Here is a 23,695-nt window from a genome sequence, read left to right on the forward strand (position 1 = left end):
GCAAGGAGAGGGTGTCATGTATGTAGCCTGGAATATAGGGGAACAAACAGTTGCTGGTCTTGAACAAAAAGATCATGGAGGATGTTTCTGCAGATCCAAAACAGAGCTGGCCTAGTCTCTTAGCTAAACGAGTCAAAAATGGAGTCTAGAAACCCAGAATAGCTTTGCAGAGGGTTTAGAAACAGCCTGACCCATATCAAAGTATCTACCCGGAGGTTGGATATCCTAGGTCTGGCAGCACCCTCTGAGTGACTTGATGCCACCTGACTGTTCAGCAGCAGCCCCCCTATGACAGCCAGTGTGACTTAGCTGTAGCTAACTCCAGGTTGGGAAATTCCTGTTGATTTGAGGGGTGGAGCCTGGAGAGGGTGGGTTTGAGGAGGGGTGGAACCTCAGACAGGTACAATGCCATAGACTCTACCCTCCAAACCAGCCATTTCTTCCATGTGAGGGCTGGAGATCACTCAGAATTATAACTACTCTCTCATGGCAAAGATCAGCTTCCCCTGGGAGAGTGGATGCCTTCACTTGGGTGGGTGGGAAGACAGCAGAGGGGACACTTGCCCAGAGCCTCTTTCTAGAGCCTGTTGTACTTTTCTTCACAATGGGCCTTATTCTTAGTTTGTTAATGCTTGTCACTTTTATGTACGAGGCAGTCTCCACATATGTCTGAATATATTCTCCTCCTTGTAGGGAAATAATGCAAAACCTGAGAGAACTTTTGAGGAGCTGGGACTCTTGGACTCACCCTGTTTCCAGGTTTTACCAAGCTACTTGTAGGCTTATACTTTGAAAATAGTATATCTCTGCCTTATTCATAATGGTTTATCACTTATGTCTGTGAATTGTGTGCTGTTTTATGTCCACAAAATCTACAACAAACCTTTTCCTTTAGACTTCTGTCAAATTAGGAAGATGAACAATGGTCCACACTGAATAAAAAATAAGCAAAGAACTTGGTATTCCATATAATCCAGTAGTCTTATTGATCGCTAAGCCTGATACTACCCGCATTTATAGAAAAGGTAGGTAATCTGAAGAAGTGGGCTGTGACTCATGAAAGTTCAAACCCTGCCATAAATTTTGTTACTTTTCAAGGTGCTACTGGACTCTTGCTCTTCTCCCTCAAAGTCGGAGGACATAGAATCATAGTTAGAAGGGACCTCTAGAGTCATCTAGTCCAACCCCCTACACAATGCAGGAAACTCACAAACACTTCCCCCTAAATTCACAGGATCTTCATTGCTGTCAGATGGCCATCTAGCCTCTGTTTAAAAACCTCCAAGGAAGGAGAGCCTACCACCTCCCGAGGAAGCCTGTTCCACTGAGGAATTGCTCTAACAGTCAGGAAGTTCTTCCTAATGTTGAGCCAGAAACTCTTTTGATTTAATTTCAACCCATTGGTTCTGGTCCTACCTTCCGGGGCCACAGAAAACAATTCCACACCATCCTCTATATGACAGCCCTTCAAGTACTTGAAGATGGTGATCATATCACCTCTCAGCTGCCTACTCTCCAGGCTAAACATTCCCAGCTTCTTCAACCTTTCCTCATAGGACTTGGTCTCCAGATCCCTCAGCATCTTTGTCGCCCTCCTCTGGACCCGTTTCAGCTTGTCTATATCCTTCTTAAAATGTGGTGCTCAAAACTGAACACAATACTCCAGGTGAGGTCTTACCAGAGCAGAGTAAAGCCATACCATCACTTTGTGTAATACGGACACTACACTTCTGTTGATACAGCCCAAAATTACATTTGCCTTTTTAGCCACCGCATCACACTGTTGACTCATTGTCAAGTTGGCAGATTCAATAACGTGTCGTTGTTGATACAAAGAAACTACTTTATTGATACTGATACCTGAGGCTAGGCCAGCATTGAAAAGACTAAAGAATAAACTGTAGATACATTGCATATAAGGGACACTTCAAAGGGATTCCTAAGGGGGGAGGATTATGCAGGGAACATTCACACATTGATGTTACCAATTCGTTCTCAGGCTTGCATGGCCTTGATCGTAGTGGGCTCCTGACTCCCTTCCGAGAGCCAGGCCTGAGAAGGCACAGATAAGACTTTCACATCTTTCCATTTCATAGCAAGGACACTCACTACAGGAAGGGAGGGGTAGGAAAGGCATGAGCTAGCAGCATTTGAATATACTTTGGTTCTACCCAGAATGTTCTTTGATTGAGCCAGAGTTACAGATAGACTTGACACTCATATTCAGCATATGATCCACTAAGACCCTTAGATCCTTTTCGCACATACTACTGCTAAGACAAGTCTCCCCCATCCTATAACCATGCATTGGATTTTTCCTACCTAAATGCAGAACTTTACATTTATCCCTGTTAAAATTCATTTTATTGGCTTTAGCCCAGTTTTCCAGCCTGTCGGGGTCATTCTGTATCCTGTTTCTGTTGTCTTCTGTGTTTGCAACCCCTCCCAATTTAGTATCATCTGCAAATTTAATAAACATTCCCTCTATTCATTCATCCAAATCATTGATAAAGATGTTGAATAAAACAGGTCCCAGGACAGATCCTTGAGGCATTCCACTTGTTACTCCTCTCCAAGAGGATGAGGAACCATTCACAAGCACTCTTTGGGTGCGATCTGTCAACCAGTTACGGATCCACGTAACGGTAACAGGATCCAAACCACATTTTACCAACTTGTCAACAAGGATAGTATGTGGAACCTTATCAGAAGCCTTACTAAAAGCAAGATAAACGATGTCTACAGCATTCCCCTGATCCAGCAACGTAGTCACTTTCTCAAAAAAAGAGATCAAGTTAGTCTGACATGACTTGTTCTTGAGAAACCCGTGCTGGCTCTCAGTAATCACATCCATTCTTTCTAAATGTTCCAGGACCCACTGTTTGATGATTTGTTCTAAAACTTTTCCAGGTATAAACATCTTGGGTATTTTCCCACTGTCCAGTCAGAGAGGCAGGAATTTCAAAACTTCCTCTTCCTGTTTACTGTGGGAACCACCCCTAGCTCAGTTCTTTTCCTGCCTCGAGCAGGGAGAGCAGCTTTTAGGATAGGCTCCTGTCCTTCTTTCCTCTTCTAGTCATTTCTTCACCTCAAAAAAAAAATCCTTTCTCTTCCATTTCTGCCATAGCCTGACCCATTTCAGTTAACAATTCCCCCTCCCCTTCCTCTACCCTCCTTGCCTTCTCCTTCCCTGAGAGAAGGATTGCGTCGCAGTGCCTTAGTGGCCTTGGGAAATAGCTGCGGCATGAAGAGGAGCCCAGATGACTTCCCACCCCTAGGATGACTTCTTAGAAAACGACTCCCTTTCAGGCGCCCAGCACAGGGCTGGGAGTGCTACGTTTCCCAGAGCCGGCATGACCTCTAGGCTTGCTGTGGCTGCCGGCAATTTGCCCTTTAGGGATGGCCGGCAGAAGAGTGGGAGAAAGCAGAGCTGGTCCTCTTCGGCCATGGAGGAAGCGCATTGTTCCAAGACTTCTTCTGAGGCCGGCGGCCATCTTGGATCAAGTTTTTTGGTGCAAAACAGCCTCAATTGTCGGCGGGATACAGCTCAGCAGATGGGAGCTCCTGATGCCATTCTCCAGGCTGGAGACTTCAATAGCAAAGCATTCCCATCAGACCGGGATGCGACAGGACCTTCATAGCTCCTTATGGGGCCAGGTAATGTGGGAGATTTCTTTCTATTTGTTTTTTTTCCACTATGGGAGATTCTTTTCTATTTGATTTTTTAGAATCCATTAAACAGAGAGTGGGTGATACAGTTATGGAAGCCAGTCACAGAAGATAGCCTTATGTCCCTAGCTGTCACTCCTCATCCAGTTTTCCATTCCCTAAGAGACCCAGGGAGGGCAACTGGCGCTGACCAAGGCACAAAGAAAACAATTGGCTAGCCAACAGTTAGAGAGGTCCCCAGAGGAGGATCAGTCAATGGGGTTCCCAAAGGGGGACAGGGAAGAGGGAGAGTTCATTTCTGATGAAGAAATTGAGAATATTACAGTACTAGAACCCTCTGTACGTCTTTTCAAGGCAGAAGAATACCAATCCCTCCTAGCTAAGGTCTTAGCAGCATTAGACCTTTATGATGCTCCCGAAGAACAGGAAATAGCCAGTCCCCTGACTAATCCCAAGTATAAACCTAAGGGAAGTTTTTTCCTCTGACATGGTGTTCCCCTTCCCTGAATTTTTGAATGGCAGTTAAAAGCTGAATGGGCCAAACCCAGCTCATCAAACCCGTCAATTTCCTAATTTTATAAAAAAAAGTTGTATGCCTTACCAGACTTTGCAAACAAAATGTTGCAGGTACCATTAGTGGATGCACCGATAGTAGCTTGGCAATCTCATGGACTCCTATCAGAAGATGGCCCGGCTCCGTTCGTGACAATTGGGACAGGAAGATTGATTTGGCCTTAAAAAGGAACCATGAAGCCACGGCCATGGCAATCAAGGTAGCATCCACAAATTCTATAGTTTCCAGAGCAGCTATAGTATGGGTAAGGCGTCTCACCCAACTGTTGCCAGATGCTAATAGAAAGATTTTAGAGGGTACCAACAGACTTCAGAGCCGCTGAATTCTCTGTGGACACATCCCTGGACACCCTCACATTCTGTACCAGAGCAATGGCTTCAACCACTGTTGCCAGAAGAGGAGTGTGGTTACGTGCTTGGCCCGCTGATCTACACTCTAAATCCATTGTGTCTTCCTACCCCTTCCAAGGTGAGAAGTTATTTGGAGAGTCCTTGGACAAGATACTCATTGAGACACAGGATAAGAAAAAAGCCATGCCTAAGTACATCAGGCGCTCCGACAGGAGGGGTTTCAGTTCTAACTCCTTTTGTGCCTCCAGTATTTCATCCTGGCCCAAGCAGGAGCATAGAAAGCCTTCATGGGGTCAGCCCAGGCAGTTGTTTCGGAAGAATTTCTCCAACTCCAGGTTTCAGAGACAACAACCCGATAGACAGGATAAGCAAGATAGAGACTCAAAGCCTAACAAGGCATGACTGGGATGACATCCCAGTGGAGACCGCCTCCTTTATTTTCATTCAGCATGGGTGGCCTCAAAAGCCGATTCATGGACTCTAGAAATTGTTACTTGGGGCTACGCAATAGAATTCAGGAAGACCCCTTCAGACCGTTTCCTAGTTTCTCCTCTACACTCCAATCCGGACAAGAGAGGCATCACATTCAAGGTGATTCATCATCTTCTAGAGATTTCTGCAATAGAGCCAGTCCCACAGTCACAGAGATGTCAAGGGATTTATTCATCTTTTTTACGGTCCCCAAGAAAAATGGGGATTGGAGGGCAATTCTAAAATTCCTGAACAGAGCCATCAAACCCAGGTATTTCTGAATGGAATCCCTTAAGACCATCACAGAGGCCCTTCAACTTCAGGACTTCTTGACCTCTCTGGATTTGACAGAAGCTTATCTGCACATTCCAATTCTACCCCTACATCGTTTTCGTGTGGATGGTTCTCACTACCAGTTCAAGGCACTACCCTTCAGCCTAGCTACAGCTCTGAGGGTGTTCACAAAAGTACTTGTGAACCTAGTTGTCAGACAATGGAACTTCAAATCAACCAGACTTCGATTTGATACAAAGTATAGGCTTTATTAGAGAATCCATAGCATCTGAACGAAGAAAGATTGGAGCTGATACAGTGTTGCATATGAGCACATATCTTAAAGAATTCCACATCAAAGCTTGCTATGCAAAACCCACACATCTAAACATTGCTAGGTCGGGGTGCTAGGTTTCACAAGGGTACTTCCTCTTATCTCTTTGTTATTGCTGTTTCACAGAGATGGCCGAATTGCCAGCCCTGAGGCACTTATCTTTTGTTAGTTTGCAAGGAAAGGAATGTTCACATCCACTGTTAGTTACATTCTGTGACTTCTACTTTGATATGCAGCAAGCTTTCTCATGGTTAGTATCAATGCTAAGATACTAATGCTAAGCAGTGATGCTAAGCATTTACTGTAGTTATATTCCAGTGTCTGACACTAGTGGCACATCTCAGACAACAAGCAGTTCATGTGCATCCTTACCTGGATGACTTTTTAATAAGATCTCCATCGGAGGAAAAGGCATGCGAGGATGCCCATCTCGTTGTCAGTTGCCTCAGGCACCTTGGGTTCCTGATCAATCTTTCGAAGAGCCATCTACACCCATCTCAATGACTGGAGCACTGGTATGATCATAGATGCCAAGATGAACTCTCTCTTCCTTCCAGAGGACAAAGTACAGAGGATCAAGAGATTTGTTCAGCAAGTAATCTGGGAATGGTCCTCTTCAGACTTTGGCAAAGTTGATGGGGGTGCTGATATCCAATCTTGATGCAGTACAGTTGATGCAGTACAGCTTCCATATCAGACATCTGCAAATATTCCTCCGCCCATATCAACGCCAGACCATGGAGAAATGCAGCATGTTGCTATCAGTGCCCTTACAAGTCCAGGAGAGCGTACTGTGATGGACCAAAGAGTCCAACCTACATTAGGGGAATATCTATTACATAGTCAAAGAGACACAACTATTCTCATATGCCAGCCTCTCAGGTTGGGGAGCGATCCTCAATGAAACACTTACTCAGGGCTAGTGGTCTCCAGGAGAGCCAAGATTCCTATCAATGTCTTAGAGTTGAGAGCCATTCGCCTAGCTCTGTTGCAGTTTTGGGACCAAGTGACCAATCATAATCTCTTGATTCGCACAGACATGGCAGCCAAGATGTACCTGAACAATCAGGGGGTATCCAAATCATGCACTCTCCACAGAGAAGCCATGAGATTGTTCCACTGGACAGAGATTCATCTGAAGTCCATCAGAGTAGAACTTATAAAAGAGATTTTGAACGTCAAGGCAGACTGGCTCAGTCGAGAAAATCTTAAACCAGGGGAGTGGTCCTTGAACAGAAAACTCTTCCAACAGATAGTGGATCGCTTTGGCCCCCCAGTCCTAGAGCTCTTCACATCTCATCAAAATCATCAACTTCCTTGGTTTTTCACGAGGTACTTCCACCAACAGGCAGAAACCACGGATGCGCTAACATCTCCTTGACCTCAGGGTCTGCTGAATGCTTTTCCCCCAATCCCAGTGATTCCCAAGTTTCTCAGAAGAGTAAGGCTATTGAAGGCACAGGTTCTCCTGGTTGTTCCATGGTGGCCACGGCGGCCCTGGTTCTCATCTCTGCGACAGATGGCAACAGAGGATCCATTCCATCTACCGGTGTGGCCTGACATGCTCCAGCATGGTCCAGTGTGGCATCCTCATCCCGATTGGCTGCAATTGACCGTGTGGAGGTTGAGCGGAGATCTTTCCTAGATTTTGGATATACAGAAGAAGTAATGAATACTATTCTGGCATCCAGAAAGGACTCCACTATGCAAATTTACAACACATCCTGGAAGGCTTTCCACTGGTGGTGTAGAAGGATGAAGGTGGATCCTTTGCATCCATCAATCCCAAAACTTCTAGTTTCTACAAGATGGTCTGTCCTCTGGCCTGAATCCAGCTACTTTAAGGCGACAGGTGGCAGCATTGTCATCAGTTCTTCACCAAGTCGATGGAATCCGCCCTTCCTCCCATCCACATATTCGTCATTTTCTCAGGGGGGCTACTCTGCAATCACCCCCTCAGCATCATCGTTTTCCAACCTGGAAGCTTCATACAATCCTTACAGCCCTTAACTAAGACTCCCTTTGAACCTCTCATGTCAATTCCATTGAAGTGGGTGCGTATGAAAACCATCTTCCAAACTGCAATTACTCCAGCCAGAAGAATATCTGAATTGGGGGCTTTGTCAGTCAAGCGGGAACTATGTATTTTTCATAAGAATAAAGTAGTGCTTTATACAGATCCCACCTTTATACCGAAGGTGTCTTCTTGCTTCCACAGAGATCAGGAGATCTCTCTTCCTTCGTTTTGCCCAGATCCTAAGCATCCCAAGAAGCATACATGGCACATGCTAGACGTACATAGGGCCATCAAGATCTACCTGGTCAGGACAGAGAGCGTACGCAAAACCGACTCCATGTTAATTAATATTGCAGCTCCAAACCTTGGGTTAAGCATGTCCAGATCGGCTATTAGCTACGCTATCAGGCTGTGTATCACAGAAGTCTATAGGTCACTTAACCTGGCAGTGCCACAAAGGATTACAGCTCATTCAGTCAGAAGCGCAGCAACTAATGTAGCTTTTGACAAGAATGCTTCAGTTCAAGAGGTCTGCAAGGTAGTGACGTGGTCTTCGATATTCACTTTTGTACGACATTACAAGTTGAATGCATACACTTCAGCAGATGCAGCGTTTGGAAGTCGTGTGCTACAGCACATAGTTCCGGAATAGAGAGATCCCTTCCTGACTAACATACTGCTCTGAGAGCACCCAAGATGTCCTCCGACTCTGAGGGAGAACGACCCTTGGCACTTACCTTGAGGGGTCCTTCTCCTCAGAGGACAGGAGGACATCTTGCCCTCCTGTCTATCGCTCTACTATTCTTTACCTACTTTCCATGCTGTCTTAAGCTAATTTTTTCTGTCAATGTACAGTTTGTAGTTCAGTGTTCTTTTTTCACTTTTATGTCATTACAGATGTATTTCTCTTGTTACACTGTTTTTTTTCCTAGAAAGTGATAGGTTTTTACTGCTTTTCGGAGTCACCTGAACTGAGCTAGGGGTGGTTCCCACTGCAAACAGGAAGAGGAAGTTTTGAAATTTCTGCCTCCTTGATTGGACAGTGGGAAAACACCCAAGATGTCCTCCTGTTCTCTGAGGAAAAGGACCCCTCACGGTAAGTGCCAAGGGTTGTTTTCTGTTGCTACAGACAGACTAACAGAGCTACCCATCTTGATCTCTCCACAGTTATGCACACGTGTCTAGTGTGGACAGGCTTTAACAGAGTCCATCTTTTACATTGTTTTTATGTCTGCTCTAGCCTGAGGACTGTTTTATGAATATCCCTTTAGAGCTGTTTTATACTATTTTATATCTGTTATGTCTGATCATTACTGATAGTTCAATGCTGTTTTTATACTTTTATTACATTGTACTTTTTGAGCCACCATGAACATATCTCTGGAGAGGCACATATAAATTTTCTTATATAAATTTTGTGTATGTGTGTAGTTTCTCTACTCACTTATCTCTATCCAGTTATTATGATGGAGTCCTTGCTTATTTTGTGGCACAGTCATTTGCTAATGTGTTTGATTCTTGCTGTCTATCCTATATCACATCACAAGAAAATGTAGAAAAAATATTAAAACCCATCTGGATTGTTTCCTCTTTCTCTGAGGGGAGCTTGCCCCCTACTGACTGTCTGCTCTGGATTGAATGTCAGTTACTAGTGGGATGCTTACTCGTTTCTTAGAAGGCATATACTTAAGATTATTTAATGCTGTGCTTTAGTGTGGCTTGATCATCTGCAAATGTAGCACACAAAAATGTTGTGGTCAGATTGTCTTTCCTGCATGTAACCAGTGCTGTGATTTTTATTGAGGAAGAGGAAATAGGAAATAGGAGCCTCTTGTAAAGAAGTAATGGATTTATATGACAAGGGGAAAATGAACTTGTACTCTTGTGTTACAGATTCAGTGGTTCTTTCCTCTGACTCCGTTGGACGTTCAATAGGCTCAGGTACAAAATCCCTCCCTTCCCCCTCTTAGTGAAACACTGCCATTTAATTATGTGACAGCCATGTTGGGAGGCAGATAAGAGGCAGTTGGGGATAGTTCAGGATTACTCTCTAAGATGGCCATTAAATCAAATTTAAGAAATAAACAAAGGAAGTATTAGAAATCATTGAATGTCTAATGACAACTCAGCCACTTAAAATGGAACTCCATATTACTTTATGACAGGAGTAGACAAACTGTGACTCGGGAGCCACATGTGGCTCTTTCACACATATTGTGTGACTCTCAAAACCCCCACCACTCTATCAGCTGACTTGAAGGAGGCCTCTTTAAATAACTTCTCCAAGCCAAATCAGCGAGTGGCTTGAAAAGGCATTTGAAGTTAAAGTTGCTTCTTTCCACCTCTCTCTCCCCATTTTTCTCCCTCCCTCCCTTCCCTCAAACATATAACATTCGTGTCTTGTGGCTCTCAAACATCTGACTTCTAATCTATGTGGCTCTTACATTAAGCAAGTTTGGCCACCACTACTTTATGATGTATTTTAGGACTTCAAATGCATGTTTGACTGAACAAGTGTCATAATTATTAGATACGTTAGAAATATGGGGTTGTAAAACATTCTGCCAAGCAATCCTTGAACAGTGTTACTCTAGTTTAAGCCCACTGAAACTGAAGAGTTTAGACTGGTGTAACTGCATAGAATTGCACTGTGTGTGACTTTATAGTGAACTATATTACCTGTTTCTTTCTCTTAAACAATTGCCTGGATAGTTTTTCTTTAGGCTTCATATCCCATGATTACTAGCTTCACTCTGGGGAGCACAACTAACATAGTCACATGAGAGGACCACCACCACCATCCTCACTAACCATGGAGTGTGCTACTTGAGAAAGTCTCTTCTGATAGTGTTTGGGTAATAAACAGTCTAAATCAAAGGGAACTGCGGGCAGAAAATACGTTGGACAGGGAAGGTAGAGCTTATAATTGTTTTTTCAGCTACATGGAGTCAAGGGGCTAGTGAGAAACTTGTTGCTTTTAGATTATGACTGACTTGCATAGTTTTACTAATTTGAGACTAAAAACAAAATTGGTCTTTGGGGCCATGTAATTACATGTATTCATCAGCAGTGCCATGACTTATTGCTGGAGTGTGCTATTGGGGTTCTGGTAGAGAATGCTGGGAAATTTCTCTGTGGTCAGATTTTGCTAGTGTTAGGTGTGATTTACCTTTCAAAAATGCTTTTTGATGTCTACTTTCAACCAAACCCAGCTCTTCCCAATCACATAAATTTCTTTCAGGATCTCTGATTTTACTCAGATTGGTAAGAACATTTACTGCCTTCCAACATGGCCCCAGGCTTCTTCCTGCTTAGTAATAATGCACAGTTGCTGAACACTAACGGCATAGCTTTTTACAGGGAGTGCTGAGTTAGCAACCCCAAACTTGGGTCCTTCAAAAGCCCCAAATGTTTCCTTCTTTTGCTTCATTCTTAAGAATGTGTTCCTGGAGGCTGTGGATGAGGGTGCACTATCTTGCACTGAGATTGCCCGGCTTTGCTTGGTGAAAGTAAAGTTTTGATGGCAAAGTGTGTGTGTGTGAGATTTCCTTCTTGGCAAAACATCTATGACTAAATATTATGCAGATACCCTAATGATAGTCTGTGTGTGTGGTTGGGGGGGGGGTATAAATAGCATGTGGTAATAGAGATGAAATTTAAAAAAATCTTTTGTTCCTCTGTCCCAAGCAACTTTAGTTATTCTGCATCATCATAAATTAGCCAGCTACACAAGAGAAGCTTGGAAATGGCTTACAGTTCATTAAAGTCCTGCATGTTAAATTGCTTTAGTATTAAGAGCCTTGGCTTCATTGTGCTGCAAACTCCAGCTGCTAGTGAAAAATTAGCTGCGTATTAATTAAGGTTGAGTTGTGTCATCTGTTGTTCCACTGAGGGAAGGCTTTCCTTGTTAAAACAGGAAGGAGAGAGGGAAAATCCACATCTCTTGTGCCTCTGTCATCTCTCCCATCACACCTTGCTGCCGAGCTGGGAATAGGCAGAACTCAGAAAGAACCTGTGGCTGTTCCACGCCCAATCGCTCCTAGTAGGTACCAATTCAGGTTGGAGAAAGAGATAAAAAATCATAATGAGAGAAAAACTAAAGAGAGGATGGTTATTAAAAGCTTCAGGACTCGGAATTTATAATTGATGGATGGGAGTAGGAAGTTGGTATCTGTTCAGCAGGGCCAAAATTGGATGGCATTGAAGTTAACTTCCAGCTGTGCAGTTTTGCAAGTAATATGAATATGTCCTACGTTTGAATGTGCTCATATTTAATGGTTATATCTAGGTGTTTTTTTTTCTCTTATTTGTTCTTGCCTTTTGCTTGATTCTGACTGCAGAAATAGGAATCTGTCTTAATTTTATGAAACGTCTTATGCATCAGTGATATTATTTTAGATGGAAAGGATGGATTATTTTGATAATGTACAATCATCCTGAAAGAAGAAAGTGATATACAAACTGCATGCTTGTCTCAGTCTTTAAAATAGCTAGTCCAATACTAGGAGGATCCTGATTGCATGTTCTTGATATTGTTTACAATGTATAGCTTAGTTGTTGTCTTTGGATTGGATTGTCTGCAAGAAAGGCTTTGTGGGTTTATATAATGAAAGATACCACCCTTGTAAAGGTCTTGTTATTTATGGCCCTAGTGAACCAACTTATGAGTGCTTGGCAGAGGCAAACTCACTGATTCTTCAGAAATAGGATTGCCAGGTGTTACCTTGGTGCCAGTGAGGGAATCCTGGACCCAGTTCAGGAGTCTTCTTTAGCCAGCTTGGAATTGATGTCATTGTGTCACTAACGTTAGATGTGACACTCTAGGTTTTGGGGGAAAACTCCATGTTTTGCCCAAAACCCAGAGTGTTATTGCACAGTGACAGTCACATCAGGGATGCTGTGTGATGACATCCTTCTGTTTGGGGGTGGAAACTTCTTCACCAGCCAACTGAGAGGTGGTGGATTGGAACCCCCCAGACCAGGGGACCCCCTGGCCGGACTGGGGTCTGGCAACCCTATCCAGAAGTATCAGTTGTAGTGGTGAGGTAATAGGATTTTTTTTCTGTTCTTCCATCCAGTAGATACATAGACTTGTACTAATTTGCATGTTTAGCAAAGGCTCATGGGGCATGCTTTTGAAAGAGCCGCTATGACTACGAAAGATGGTAGAAAGTAGGACTGGACTAGATGAAAGGACAAGGGATGATCATTGAGATGTGCTGAAGGTAGTGCTCTTTGAAAGGCAAAGCCTATTTCCAGGCTGTGGATCCAGAAAGGACATAAAGCTGAAACTACTAGTTGTAAAAAATTGAACACTCCTCTCAGAGTGCAGCGGTGGTTTGGAAGAGCTGAAGAAGCTAGGAAAAGCAAGGAACAGGAATTGCTGACAACTGAACTCTTCATTGATTGCCTGAGATCAGCACCCTGGTACAGAGCTGCCCCACTTCATCTTGCCAGGAGGAAAGGGGAACTGCTCCTAGGGCAACAAGCTTGAGAAATTCCTCCTGCATCTTCACAAAAAGAGTTCCTGCTGTTGCAAGTCTTCTGGATATCAGGGACTGTGTTCAAGGCCTCCAGACGAACCCACAGTACGGTTTGCACCTTATACAGAGTGGATTGTGAGTAGGACTCTGCTCTGGGGACACTGGTTAATTATCAGTATTGATAACTTTGGGAACATTTTCCACAGTTGCATTTTTGTTATATTTAAATAAATTGGATTTACATTTTGAATTCGTGAACATTACTATAGTGTTTGAACCTGGCCCTTGGGACTTGGAGGGTTATATATAAGATAAGGCAGGTGTACCTGAAGGTGCTGAGCTATTTCCCAGTAAAAAGCTGTTTTAGCCAGATCAGTCCCTGTGAACAGCAGCTGACCCTTTTTATTTTCTTCAAGTGGTTTTCTGCCTGTATTACAATGTTGGTCTGGCCTGTCTTTAGGGGTATCTGTGCACAGCCTCTGGGGATGAGGAAGTATTCCCTTCCCTTTTGATCTCTATCAGTGCAAATCCTATGCAGAGTTTCTTCAGTCAGAGCCCACGGATATAAATGGGCTTACAGGTTTTGCATAGGACGGTAAATGGAAAACACTAAATGAGCACCAAAGAATAATAGCCATGTTGGTCTGCAGCACAGGAGCAAGATCTGAGTCCAATAGCCTTTTAACACCAATGAGATTGGTATAAGTTTCTAAGAGGCAAAGCTCCTTTTGTCAGTATTTGGACTTGAATCTTGCGCTACCAAAGAAATAATGATCTGATTTTTAAAGGAAAAAATCTTGAGGTAATGATAAACCATTTCAGAACTTTCTTTTAAATGAAAATCCATGAATAAAATTAGGGGTATAAACTTGATTTTTCAAGTTTCTAGTGTCAAATGTACATCCTGTGGGCCTGATCCAGCCCCCAGAGGGCTTCTGACTGGCCCCTGAGGAACTGCCTCTGATCTGTTTCCTTCTCTAGAGCCAGTTTGATGTAGTGGTTAAGTGTGCGGACTCTTAACTGGGAGAACCAGGTTTGATTCCTCACTCCTCCACTTGCACCTGCTGGCATGGCCTTGGGTCAGCCATAGCTCTGGCAGAGGTTGTCCTTGAAAGGGCAGCTGCTGTGAGACTCCTCTCAGCCCCACCCACCTCACAGGGTGTCTGTTGTGGGGGAGGGAGATAAAGGAGATTGTGAGCCGCTCTGAGACTCTTGAGTGGAGGGCGGAATATAAATCCAGTGTCGTCGTCTTCTTCTCCTTCTCTCCTGCTTTTGCTGTTGCCAATTTTGTTTTATCTCTGTGGGATTGAAGCAGCTGAGCAAAGCAGCCTCTCTTCACTCTTTCTCTCTCCCTCTTCCCCAATGGAGGGGGAGGAAGGAGGAGCATCAGTCAATGGAAGAGCTTGACTCTGTAGCTCTGCTGTGTGATTGAGAGAGAAAACTCCATGTCAAATGCAATTTTAACTTGTTTTGAAAAATGAGTATCAAAATACAAAATGAATATAATAAGTACATATCACCAAGTTAAGACCTCATAAATTACTCAATGCTCCTACTGCACTTCTGTGGCTAAAAGCCACTGTATTACTTTCAGTCCAGTGTTAAAAATAGGTGGTCCAATGGAGAACCGGTCCGCTTTGTAAGCTGTTTCAAATCTCAGATCCTTCTTCTAGGGACCGTTCTTATAAGAATTGTACAGTTTTCCAGGTCCAGTAATGCCAAATGAAATCCTAGCTTTCTCTAATAATCACGCATAATAGCAGGAACGCAATAGGAAGTGCTATCCTTATCAGCAATGCAGATGTCTGGGAAAATGGACCTGAAAAACTGTACAATAAGTAATAAGGGCAGTAGGAGCATTGAATTATGTTTTAACTTGGTGATATGTACTTTATATATTCGTTTTGTATTTTGATACTCATTTTTCAACACAAGTTAAAATTGCATTTTACACAGAGAGTTTTTTCTTTTTGTTGTGGCTTGGTCTCTCCTCCGTGGTCCCATTTATATTGTGATGTGATTGAGAGAGCCTGGCACAGCTAGAGCTCTCTCAATCAAAGTTAGAGCTGTGCCAGGCTCTCTCAATCACGCAGCAGAACTACAGAGCCAAGCGCCTCCATTGGCTGAGGCTTTCCTTTCCTGCCCCTCACTGGGGAAGAGCAAGATGCTGCTTTGCTGTCTGCCTCAATCCCACGGAAGAAATTTTAAAAGCACTTGTAAGATCGACACAGTTTTATTCAAGGTAAGAGCTTTTTGCCTTGCCCCCCCCCCTTCTCACCATTATACTTTACAGTCTCTCTATTCTTGCACTGCCTCATAGGAGTTACAGTTATTTTCCTGGGGAAGACTATAGCTTTGTAAATAAACACATAGCCCTTAGTCTGCGTCATGGTGCCTTCACATGTTCTTGACAAGCACATGAAGCAACTTATGTATAAAAGCTTACAATGCCCAGCCATTTCATGTTTTTCCCTGGGTCCTAGGGCACAAAGCATTGACCATCAGATTTCTGTAATGAATGTCAATAAATCGGAAGTAGGTTTGCAATTTTCAGATACACACCTGAACAACACCTGAACAGCGTATTCAAGATTGTTACAGCACAGACATTGTCTTCAAATTTTGATGCAGTAATTCAGAGCAAGAGGTGTCAGTTATCAGAGACTGTTAAATAACAAAATTTTGCAAGAGTGTTAATGTTTTAAGCATGTTTTATTTTAAGTTTTAGAAAAATCTTTAATTGTGTTTGTCAGTGTCCGTTAATGTCCGCTGCCTGGCATTACATTTTATGACACACATGGCCCAGCTCGACACGGTCTCATTTATGTCAGATCTGGCCCTTTTGAATTTAACACCCCTGCTCTAGCACATCTGCCCACAATGTATAATAGAATAAAACAGCTATAAAAAGAACACTTGGGTAGCCATTGAAAATGAATGAGAAGCATGTTCGCCAGCTTCCTCATTGAGTTGATGCAAAACACCATGTATCAGCTGCATGTACTGACCCCTTTCATCAACCGTAATGAGAACTTGACAATTAGCTCCTTTAATGTTCTGTACCCACATTGTTAAATTTTCTATGTTTTTGTGGAACCGAATGTGTTATGGCTACTCTACTGGTTACTAACCGTTTGGTTTTGGATCGTGTAATATAATTTTGCAAAAGAAATCGTTCTGGAATGCAGGGAATGGGTTACTGAATAATAAAGCTGGCTTTTTGCTTTGGAAGGGATTTGTTTATTGGAGAGAAGCTGTTATAGGTTTTTGAATAATTTGTCTAATGTTTGTCATCTGTATAGGAAAGAGACTACTATATAATAAACTGATGACTTGTTAGCCTGCCTTATAAGATTAGGCAGATTGATTTTTTAAATTAGAAGTTCTCTAGTATTGTTGACATTTCTTGTTCTCTCATATCCCTCCCCAGTGCTGCCTCTATCTTTCATATATGATTTCTTCTGGCACTGCTCTTGGACAAGCCTGAATAACATCAGCATTACCGAGGGAAAAGGCTTTTTAAGAGAGTTAAAATGTCTTTTCACTTTCCCCCCTTGGAACACTTACTGCCCTAATTTTGTAGCTCTCCTGAGAGGTTTCCTTGGGTGAGGTTGACACTTTGTGTTTGTTGCTGTCAGGGATATAGATTTTTCAGCTACCCAGAGTGGGTTGGGCCAAATGCGGTTAGTAGTTTGAATCCCAAATTTACAAAATAGAGGAACAAAGCTCCAGATATGCAAAACATCCCCCAAATAATAAACCTAATGTTTATTACATAAATTAAGTACCAAATTATAAGAAATTCTACTGGTTAGAATAAGCATGCTCAGTGGACATGCTGCTAGAATTCTTCCAAGCTGACCAGGGTTCTAAGCAGAGTTACATTCTTAAGCCCATTTACTTCAGTGTACTTAGTGTAACTCTTAGGATTGTGGTGCATATATTTTTCTTTTAATTGGTACTGTCTCGATGAATACATTAGTTATAATAATAAGTTCCGTCTCTGGAGAGATCTGTGTGTCCACGTGATAAACCCTGATCTGCCACCCCGTGTTTGATTGCATAGAAATCTGTATCCTTTGAAGGCATAAGAATGACCTTTATGTTGTGCAACATAAAGCGAATATACTACTTTAATTAGCTCTGTCATGTTTGAAGAACTGGAAGTTTAACTTTCCATTTCCATGTATTTTCATAGGTGCAGATGATAGCACATATATTGGAGGATTATACATTTGGATTCTTTTCAAGAACAGGAGCAACAACATTGTGTTTTGCTGTTTGCATCAGCATGTCTCAGTGAAACCACTCTTAGAGTGTCAGTTGTGTAAAAGACAGCAATATATGTCCTATGTTCCTCACCTATGACAGACATTTCAGTTTTACTTATAAGTTGGCATGCATCCGGAGAAAAGCAATATGTAAATTGCTGTTGATGTTAATAATAGCATAACGCTTTCTGGTACAATTCCTTAGGGTAACTCATATTTAACATCAGTGTGCTATGGAGTCTTTCTGTACCTAAGAAGAATGGGGCTTTCAACAATTTCTTGTTTTGCCATGGTGGTCTTTGAACAGACCTTTGTTCTGCAGTTGCTTCATTCTCCCACTGGGAGAAGAAAACAGAAGTTCTAATTCAGGGGTGGTTTGGGAGCCACATGTGACTCTTTGACACATACTGTGGCTCTCAAAGCCCCCATGGCTCCATCAGCCAGCTTGGAGAAGGCATTTGTCTCTTTAAATGGGTTCTCCAAGCAAGCCGGAGGCTTGGAGAATGTATTTAAAGTTAAAGTTTTCTTTCTGTCCCACATCTGTTTTCATTCCTTCCTTCCGAGAAAAAGTAGCGTACTTGAGTGACAGTGTGGTAGAATGAAGGAAAAGAGGGATGAGAGAACCCATTTAGATTCATATTACCAAGTAAATTCTTAATGTTGTGTCAAAGGAAAAATGTATTGAATAATTTAAATTTTGGGCTCTTTTGTCTGCATGAGATAGAGCTAACTCTCCACTCACACACTTTCTTTCACAAACTTCTGTCTTAATCCTCAGCCCAACATACCCTGTCCAAGCTGCTCATAGATAGCCCTAACTAGGAGGAGGCAGACTAAGACATTGGGTCCATCCTATGGCATGTCTGTCATGCTGGTAGCTGAGAATTGGGGGGCTGAAGTCTTGCTTCTGTTGGGTTTCTGATGCAATTTCACTTCCTGTTGTCATGAGTTAATTAAGTGTTTGTATATGCATGCTGATGTTTAGCCAGTGAGTAGGTAGAGCCAATGAGAATGTGTGCACGTACTTCCCGCCAAGGCTAGGTGTCAATATGCATAGTGACCATTGAGGGAGAGCCCTAATAGGCTAATCCAAATATTTGGGTGGTGGTCTGAGGAAAACCATTTGGTCAGTTTTATTGCCCTTTGTGTTAAGCCCTTAGATCTCCATGCAGTTGAAGTTAAGACTTGAGAGAGTCAAGATGTAGCCTAGAAGCTAGATAGGATATTGAGTCCTTCTTTGTTTTCTAGAAATCCCAGTCATACCTTTTCCTCATTAACAAAGTAAACTACTTTGTTTCTTAAGCTAAACCGTGTGCCTGGCTGTTATTCATGGTTCTCCTCACGTTACTCTGCTAATCGTATGTTTAAACCCCAACAGCTTCATCCCCCTAGTTACAACTATGCTTGTTCTGAGGTTAAGGAAAACTGTCCTCAGAAAGGCATTGCTTTCCTGCTTGGAAGAGTTATGTCTGAAGAACTGAGAAACTGCAGCTGCCCAACCCCATGAAGACCACAGCCCAGAACCTCAGGATCTTTCTACCATATGTGGTGGACTTGTGAAAAAGCAAAACAATTTTGGCAAATGATTCAGAAAGAAATGTCAATTTTAGGTTATGACATCAAGAGGTCTCCAGAGTCTTTTTTGTTGGGATTACAAATGGAAAGCTTTCCGAAACAAGATAGAACAATGGTGTGGTATCTGCTTTCTACTGCAAGGACATTATATGCGCAATTATAGAAGCAAGATAAAATACCAGAAATATGGGATTGGATTTTAAAAATTATGTCATGGAGTGAAATGGACAAACTTACAAGAATCTTAAAAACTATGGTTTGGAGAAGTTCAGAAAGGAATGGGAGAAATTTCAAAATTATGTAAAAAAACAATGGAAAGTAGGGACATTTAGTAATTTTTGATAATAGCTGAAGTGTGGTGGAATAATGGACTAAAGTCTATAAAGGGAAAAAATTTTCTTTGAGTTTAAGGTGAAAGGAGAAAAATGAAGATGAATGTATAGAGTTAACTTTTCTTATTGTTTTTATTTCTTCCTTATTGTTATAAAGTTTTAAAATGGAGATTCTTGATTTGTTAGGTTACCTTGTATTTTTTTTTTACAATTTTAAGTAAACACTGGCAGGGTCAAGAAAAGAGGAGGTGAGGAGAAGGGGGGGGGGGAAGTGTGATGTATTGCTTTCAATTTGTATTATTTTTTAATTTTTCTTAAAGAATACTATAACAATATATTGCAAATTAATAAAATTGTTTTAAAACGAAGACCACAGCCCAGAACCTCTATTACATCATCTGCCTGCTTATTTTTCACATATACTTAGACAATTGTTCCTGCAGTGCTTTTAGAATGTGGGTATTTTCCACCTTTTCCCATGCAAGTATCCCTCATTAAGAAATTGACCAGCATAGTCAGTGTATAACATATATCATTGACCTGAGTGGGGTGTTTTTTTTAAAAAAAAGACTGTTGAGGGTTATTTGTTCTGCAATAGTTTACCCTCACTTTCCTTCCATTTGTCTCTAAGTTATAGTGCTTTTTAAGTGCTTTATATTTCTGACATTTTAACTGGGAGCTGGCTGATGCTTTTGCAATACCTAGCATGCCCGGATTGTCAAGCAAAGCTGCTGTTTTGTTTTATTGGGCTCCCTCCCCACCTCCCTTCTCCTCTAGCTTGGGGATATGAGTGTGTGTTTGGGTGGGAATGTCTCTAGGAGAATCTTTTAAACATTCCCATGTCCTTTCCTTTATTGTTTGACATATCTGCAGATCAAGTTAGCTTACTCCATAGGTCACCAAGAACTTGCACATATTACTATTTTGTTAGTATTTTCTTTGACTTTTACTAGGAAATATAATACAGCTTCTGAAATGGACCAAAACCCACTTTTGTGAAACATTCACTTACAGTTAATCACAGTTAATGAAGCTAAAACTTCTATGAACTAAGCAGAAAGCATGCTAGGAGAAAAGTACATACTAGGATTCCCTTCTGGGACTCTTTCTGTGAGCTAAATCTGATCCCGCCTAATGGATTTCTTAGAATTCCTTGGTCTTGGAGAAACAAAATCTTTTCAGGTTTGAAGTCTACTGTCTTTGATGGGATAGTTGTGATTTTGAGTTTTGAGGATCTGATGATTTTTAGTACCTTTGTCAGTCTTTGCCAGTTTATTGTGAATCTTTCAAGATACATTCAGGTACATCTTCAAGGTACATTTTCAAAGATTATCAGCATTTTCAAACACTTTCAAAAAAATTATCAGCAAACTATCATTTCCTCTATGTGGCTGGAGAAGTACTGCTGAAGATCTGGAAAAGGTGGTGTGTTTCTGATACAAATAATTTCTGAAGGAGCTTGTTTTTCTGATAAAACAAATGAGAATTAAAATGCAAAGCCTGAATTTACCAGGCAAAGCTTAGTAAAAAAAAAAAAGGCATTTGTGATTGAGGAGGTCCCATGACTCAGTGGTACAACATCCGCTGGACATGCACAAAGTCTAGGGTTTGATGCCCAGCATCTGCAGCTAAAAGCAGCAAGAGCAGGGGTGTAGCCAGAATATTTTGGGTGGCAAGGCATTGGGAAATCCTGTGGGGCAGAGGAGCCAAGGGAAAAAGAGAGGGGGAGGGAGAGAGAGAGATGGAAGCTGCTGAAAGAACGACTCCCCCACCCGCAGCCCTCCTGACTCTACTGGCTTTCTCATCTACATGGGGGGGAGAGGCGGATCTCAAAAATAAAATACAATTTTATTTTTGCATTTTTGAAAACCTATTTTTAAAAATTTAAAATATTTATTTCCTGCTTGGAAAAAAGAAAATGAGACTGAAGCTTCCCTGGCTGTGCCCAGGATAATTTTTTAAACCTATTCACATCCTACATTAATTTTTTTTGGCATTTTTATTTTTTTAAATTCTTGTTTTTATTTATTGGGGAGCACTCATCCATGGGGGGCATTGCCTTCCAATCCCCCCCCCCCCGATATGGGCCTGAGCAGGAAGTAGGGGCTGTGAAAGGCCTCTGCCTGAAGAACTCTAAGAGTTACTGCCAGCGTGAGTCATCTGATTAAGTATTAAGGAGCTTCACGTGTTTATTGAGATTTATTCATACTGCAGTTTACCTTATAAAGAAGATGTACTTCAATAAGACGGATGTTCATGACATCCCAGAATAACTCGCAGCTGTTAAAACATCTTTCCTGTAATGGTGTACATTAAAAGTCACAGCACTCAAATCTGGTGGGAAAACATTTTCATCTTCCAGGGTGATTCAGTGCTGACCTAAGAGTGACAGTCCTCAAACAGAGTAGCTTCAAAAGGAGATTACAGTGTGAGATTGCTGAATTTGAGTTCATTCACAAATTCAGAACAATCCCCCCCCTCCCCCGGGCTAAAAAGGATCACTGGATTCTTATCTCACTGACTAATTTTCTGACTCTCTGCATTTCTCCTTTTTTACATTCAAGCTGATTACAATGTTCATTGCATCTTTGCAGCCTGTATCCCTTCTTTACAACACCCCTATCACATTTGGGCTGGAATATAAGAATTTGGGGATCTGCATTCCAACTTGTAGCTGATGAGGGGGCTTTGACTTTCAAAAGTTTATACTCTGAAAATTTTGTTGATGTTACTGGGCTTGAATATAGGTGTCTTACTGCAGACTGGGGATGGGCACAAAACAGCTCATTAATCTTTGTTTTTGATTAATTTTGGCCGGTTTGTAATTCACGAACTACAGCCTAGCCATGGAACCTCCATGAACTTTTAAGGCAGTTTGAGAGGGTTCATGGGATACAAAAAGCAGGGGTTCAAACACCTGTTTTCTCCTCCCCATGAAAGCTGCTGAAATAGTTGAGTGGCAGGAGGAGGTTGCTCCTGGCCACTCAACTGTTCAGTTCAGAAACAGCTGAGCTGTGGAGGCAGCCTGCTTTTACAGCTAAGCTGTTTCGGGCTCTAAACAACTTAGCCTGCTCTGTGCAGCTTAGCTGCTTAAAGGGGCTTAAGGAGCCCTTGGGGTGGGGCTTACTGCCCAAAGATAGCCCTTTAAACAGCTGAGCCATGAAGGCCACACTGCTCCCATACTCAGCTCTTTAAAAGGGCTTTCTTGGGCAGCCTGCCCCACATGGCTCAGTTGTTTCAAGGGTGTTTTTTTTTTTTACTCCATGCCATTTAAACTGCTCTGCCACTCAGCTGTTTGGTTTAAATGGCTGAGTTATTTAAAAACCCTTCTTTCTGCTCCTTACAAAAAGTGACAGGGAGCACAAAGCAGAGGTCACGAACTCTTATGAACTGGTTTGGTTCGCAAACCAATCTTCACGGTTCATGCTGCAAAAATGTGGTTCATGCCCATCCCTATTGCACAGCAATATGGTTATCCTCTGAAACTATATAGAAAATTGTTTCAGAAATAAGTTTTTAACAAATAACATAGGCAGCTATTGTTTCATTATGTTGAAATGTTGATTCCTGATAAGTTTTAAATTTATTGTTATAAATCCAGGGGCTGCCTTAGATCTTCTTCGTGGTCTCTGTGCTTCACACCCATGGGATAGTGTGCCTGCGCTGATCCCCGAATCAGTACCTGAAAAGCCCGGGATTTTTCCGCGCTCGGCGCCAATGGGCATGCGCAGGCGTCCCAGTGTACATGCTCACCGGCGCCAGCGCGGGGATCCCACCAGTTCCTTTCTGATCGCTGCGCGGAGAGGTTTACCTTTTGTGTTCCCTGGTCGGTGAGAATCTTTGGCTTTGCCTTTTTTTCTCTTTCTCTTAGCCCGTTTATTATTTTCTTAGTGTAGATAGATAGATAGATAGTTAGTTAGTTAGTTGTTAAAAAAAAATTGAATAGTTCTCCACTTGTGTTTGTCGGATTACCCTTTGGGGTGTTCCGTCCCTTGTTTTCCCCCAGTTTTTTCCCCTCAGACGATTCTGAGTGGTTTTTTAGCGGCTACCGTCTATGGACAGTCACTGGGGTTTTTTCAAGCACTGCCGTGCTTGTGGGGAAAAGATCGCCCCCCCAGACGGCCATTCCTTGTGTCTGCTGTGTTTGGGAGAAGCGCATCGCGTAGAGGCCTGCCTGCACTGCCTTCGCTTCTCCAAACAAACGAGGAAGAACTGAGCGGCCCGTCTATTGGCAGCCTTGACCGAATCGGCGCTTCGCCCGCAGAGATCAATGGCGACCGCATCGACACCGAAGTCGGCGGACACCCCGGTACAGGAGCACGCATCGGCCGATGCGGCTCCGACTC

General features: G+C 42.4%; 1 protein-coding gene across 7 annotated transcripts in view; it reads left to right on the forward strand.

Annotated features, from left to right (window-relative positions):
- Window positions 1-23,695, forward strand: part of ST3GAL3 (ST3 beta-galactoside alpha-2,3-sialyltransferase 3) — a 517,471-nt gene that overhangs the window by 77,518 nt on the left and 416,258 nt on the right. For 2 of the 7 annotated variants that reach the window (XM_060231667.1, XM_060231664.1), the window contains exons 3-4: window positions 9,582-9,629; window positions 11,605-11,730. The exons of 3 other annotated variants lie outside the window; for them this stretch is intronic. In XM_060231667.1, coding sequence (XP_060087650.1) covers window positions 9,582-9,629; window positions 11,605-11,730 — 174 coding nt within the window. The remainder of the gene's footprint in view (window positions 1-9,581; window positions 9,630-11,604; window positions 11,731-23,695) is intronic. 2 more of the 7 variants (XM_060231665.1, XM_060231668.1) reach the window with 1 other exon arrangement.

Source organism: Heteronotia binoei, chromosome 2 (genome assembly GCF_032191835.1).
Source record: "Heteronotia binoei isolate CCM8104 ecotype False Entrance Well chromosome 2, APGP_CSIRO_Hbin_v1, whole genome shotgun sequence".
Lineage (NCBI taxonomy): Eukaryota > Metazoa > Chordata > Lepidosauria > Squamata > Gekkonidae > Heteronotia > Heteronotia binoei.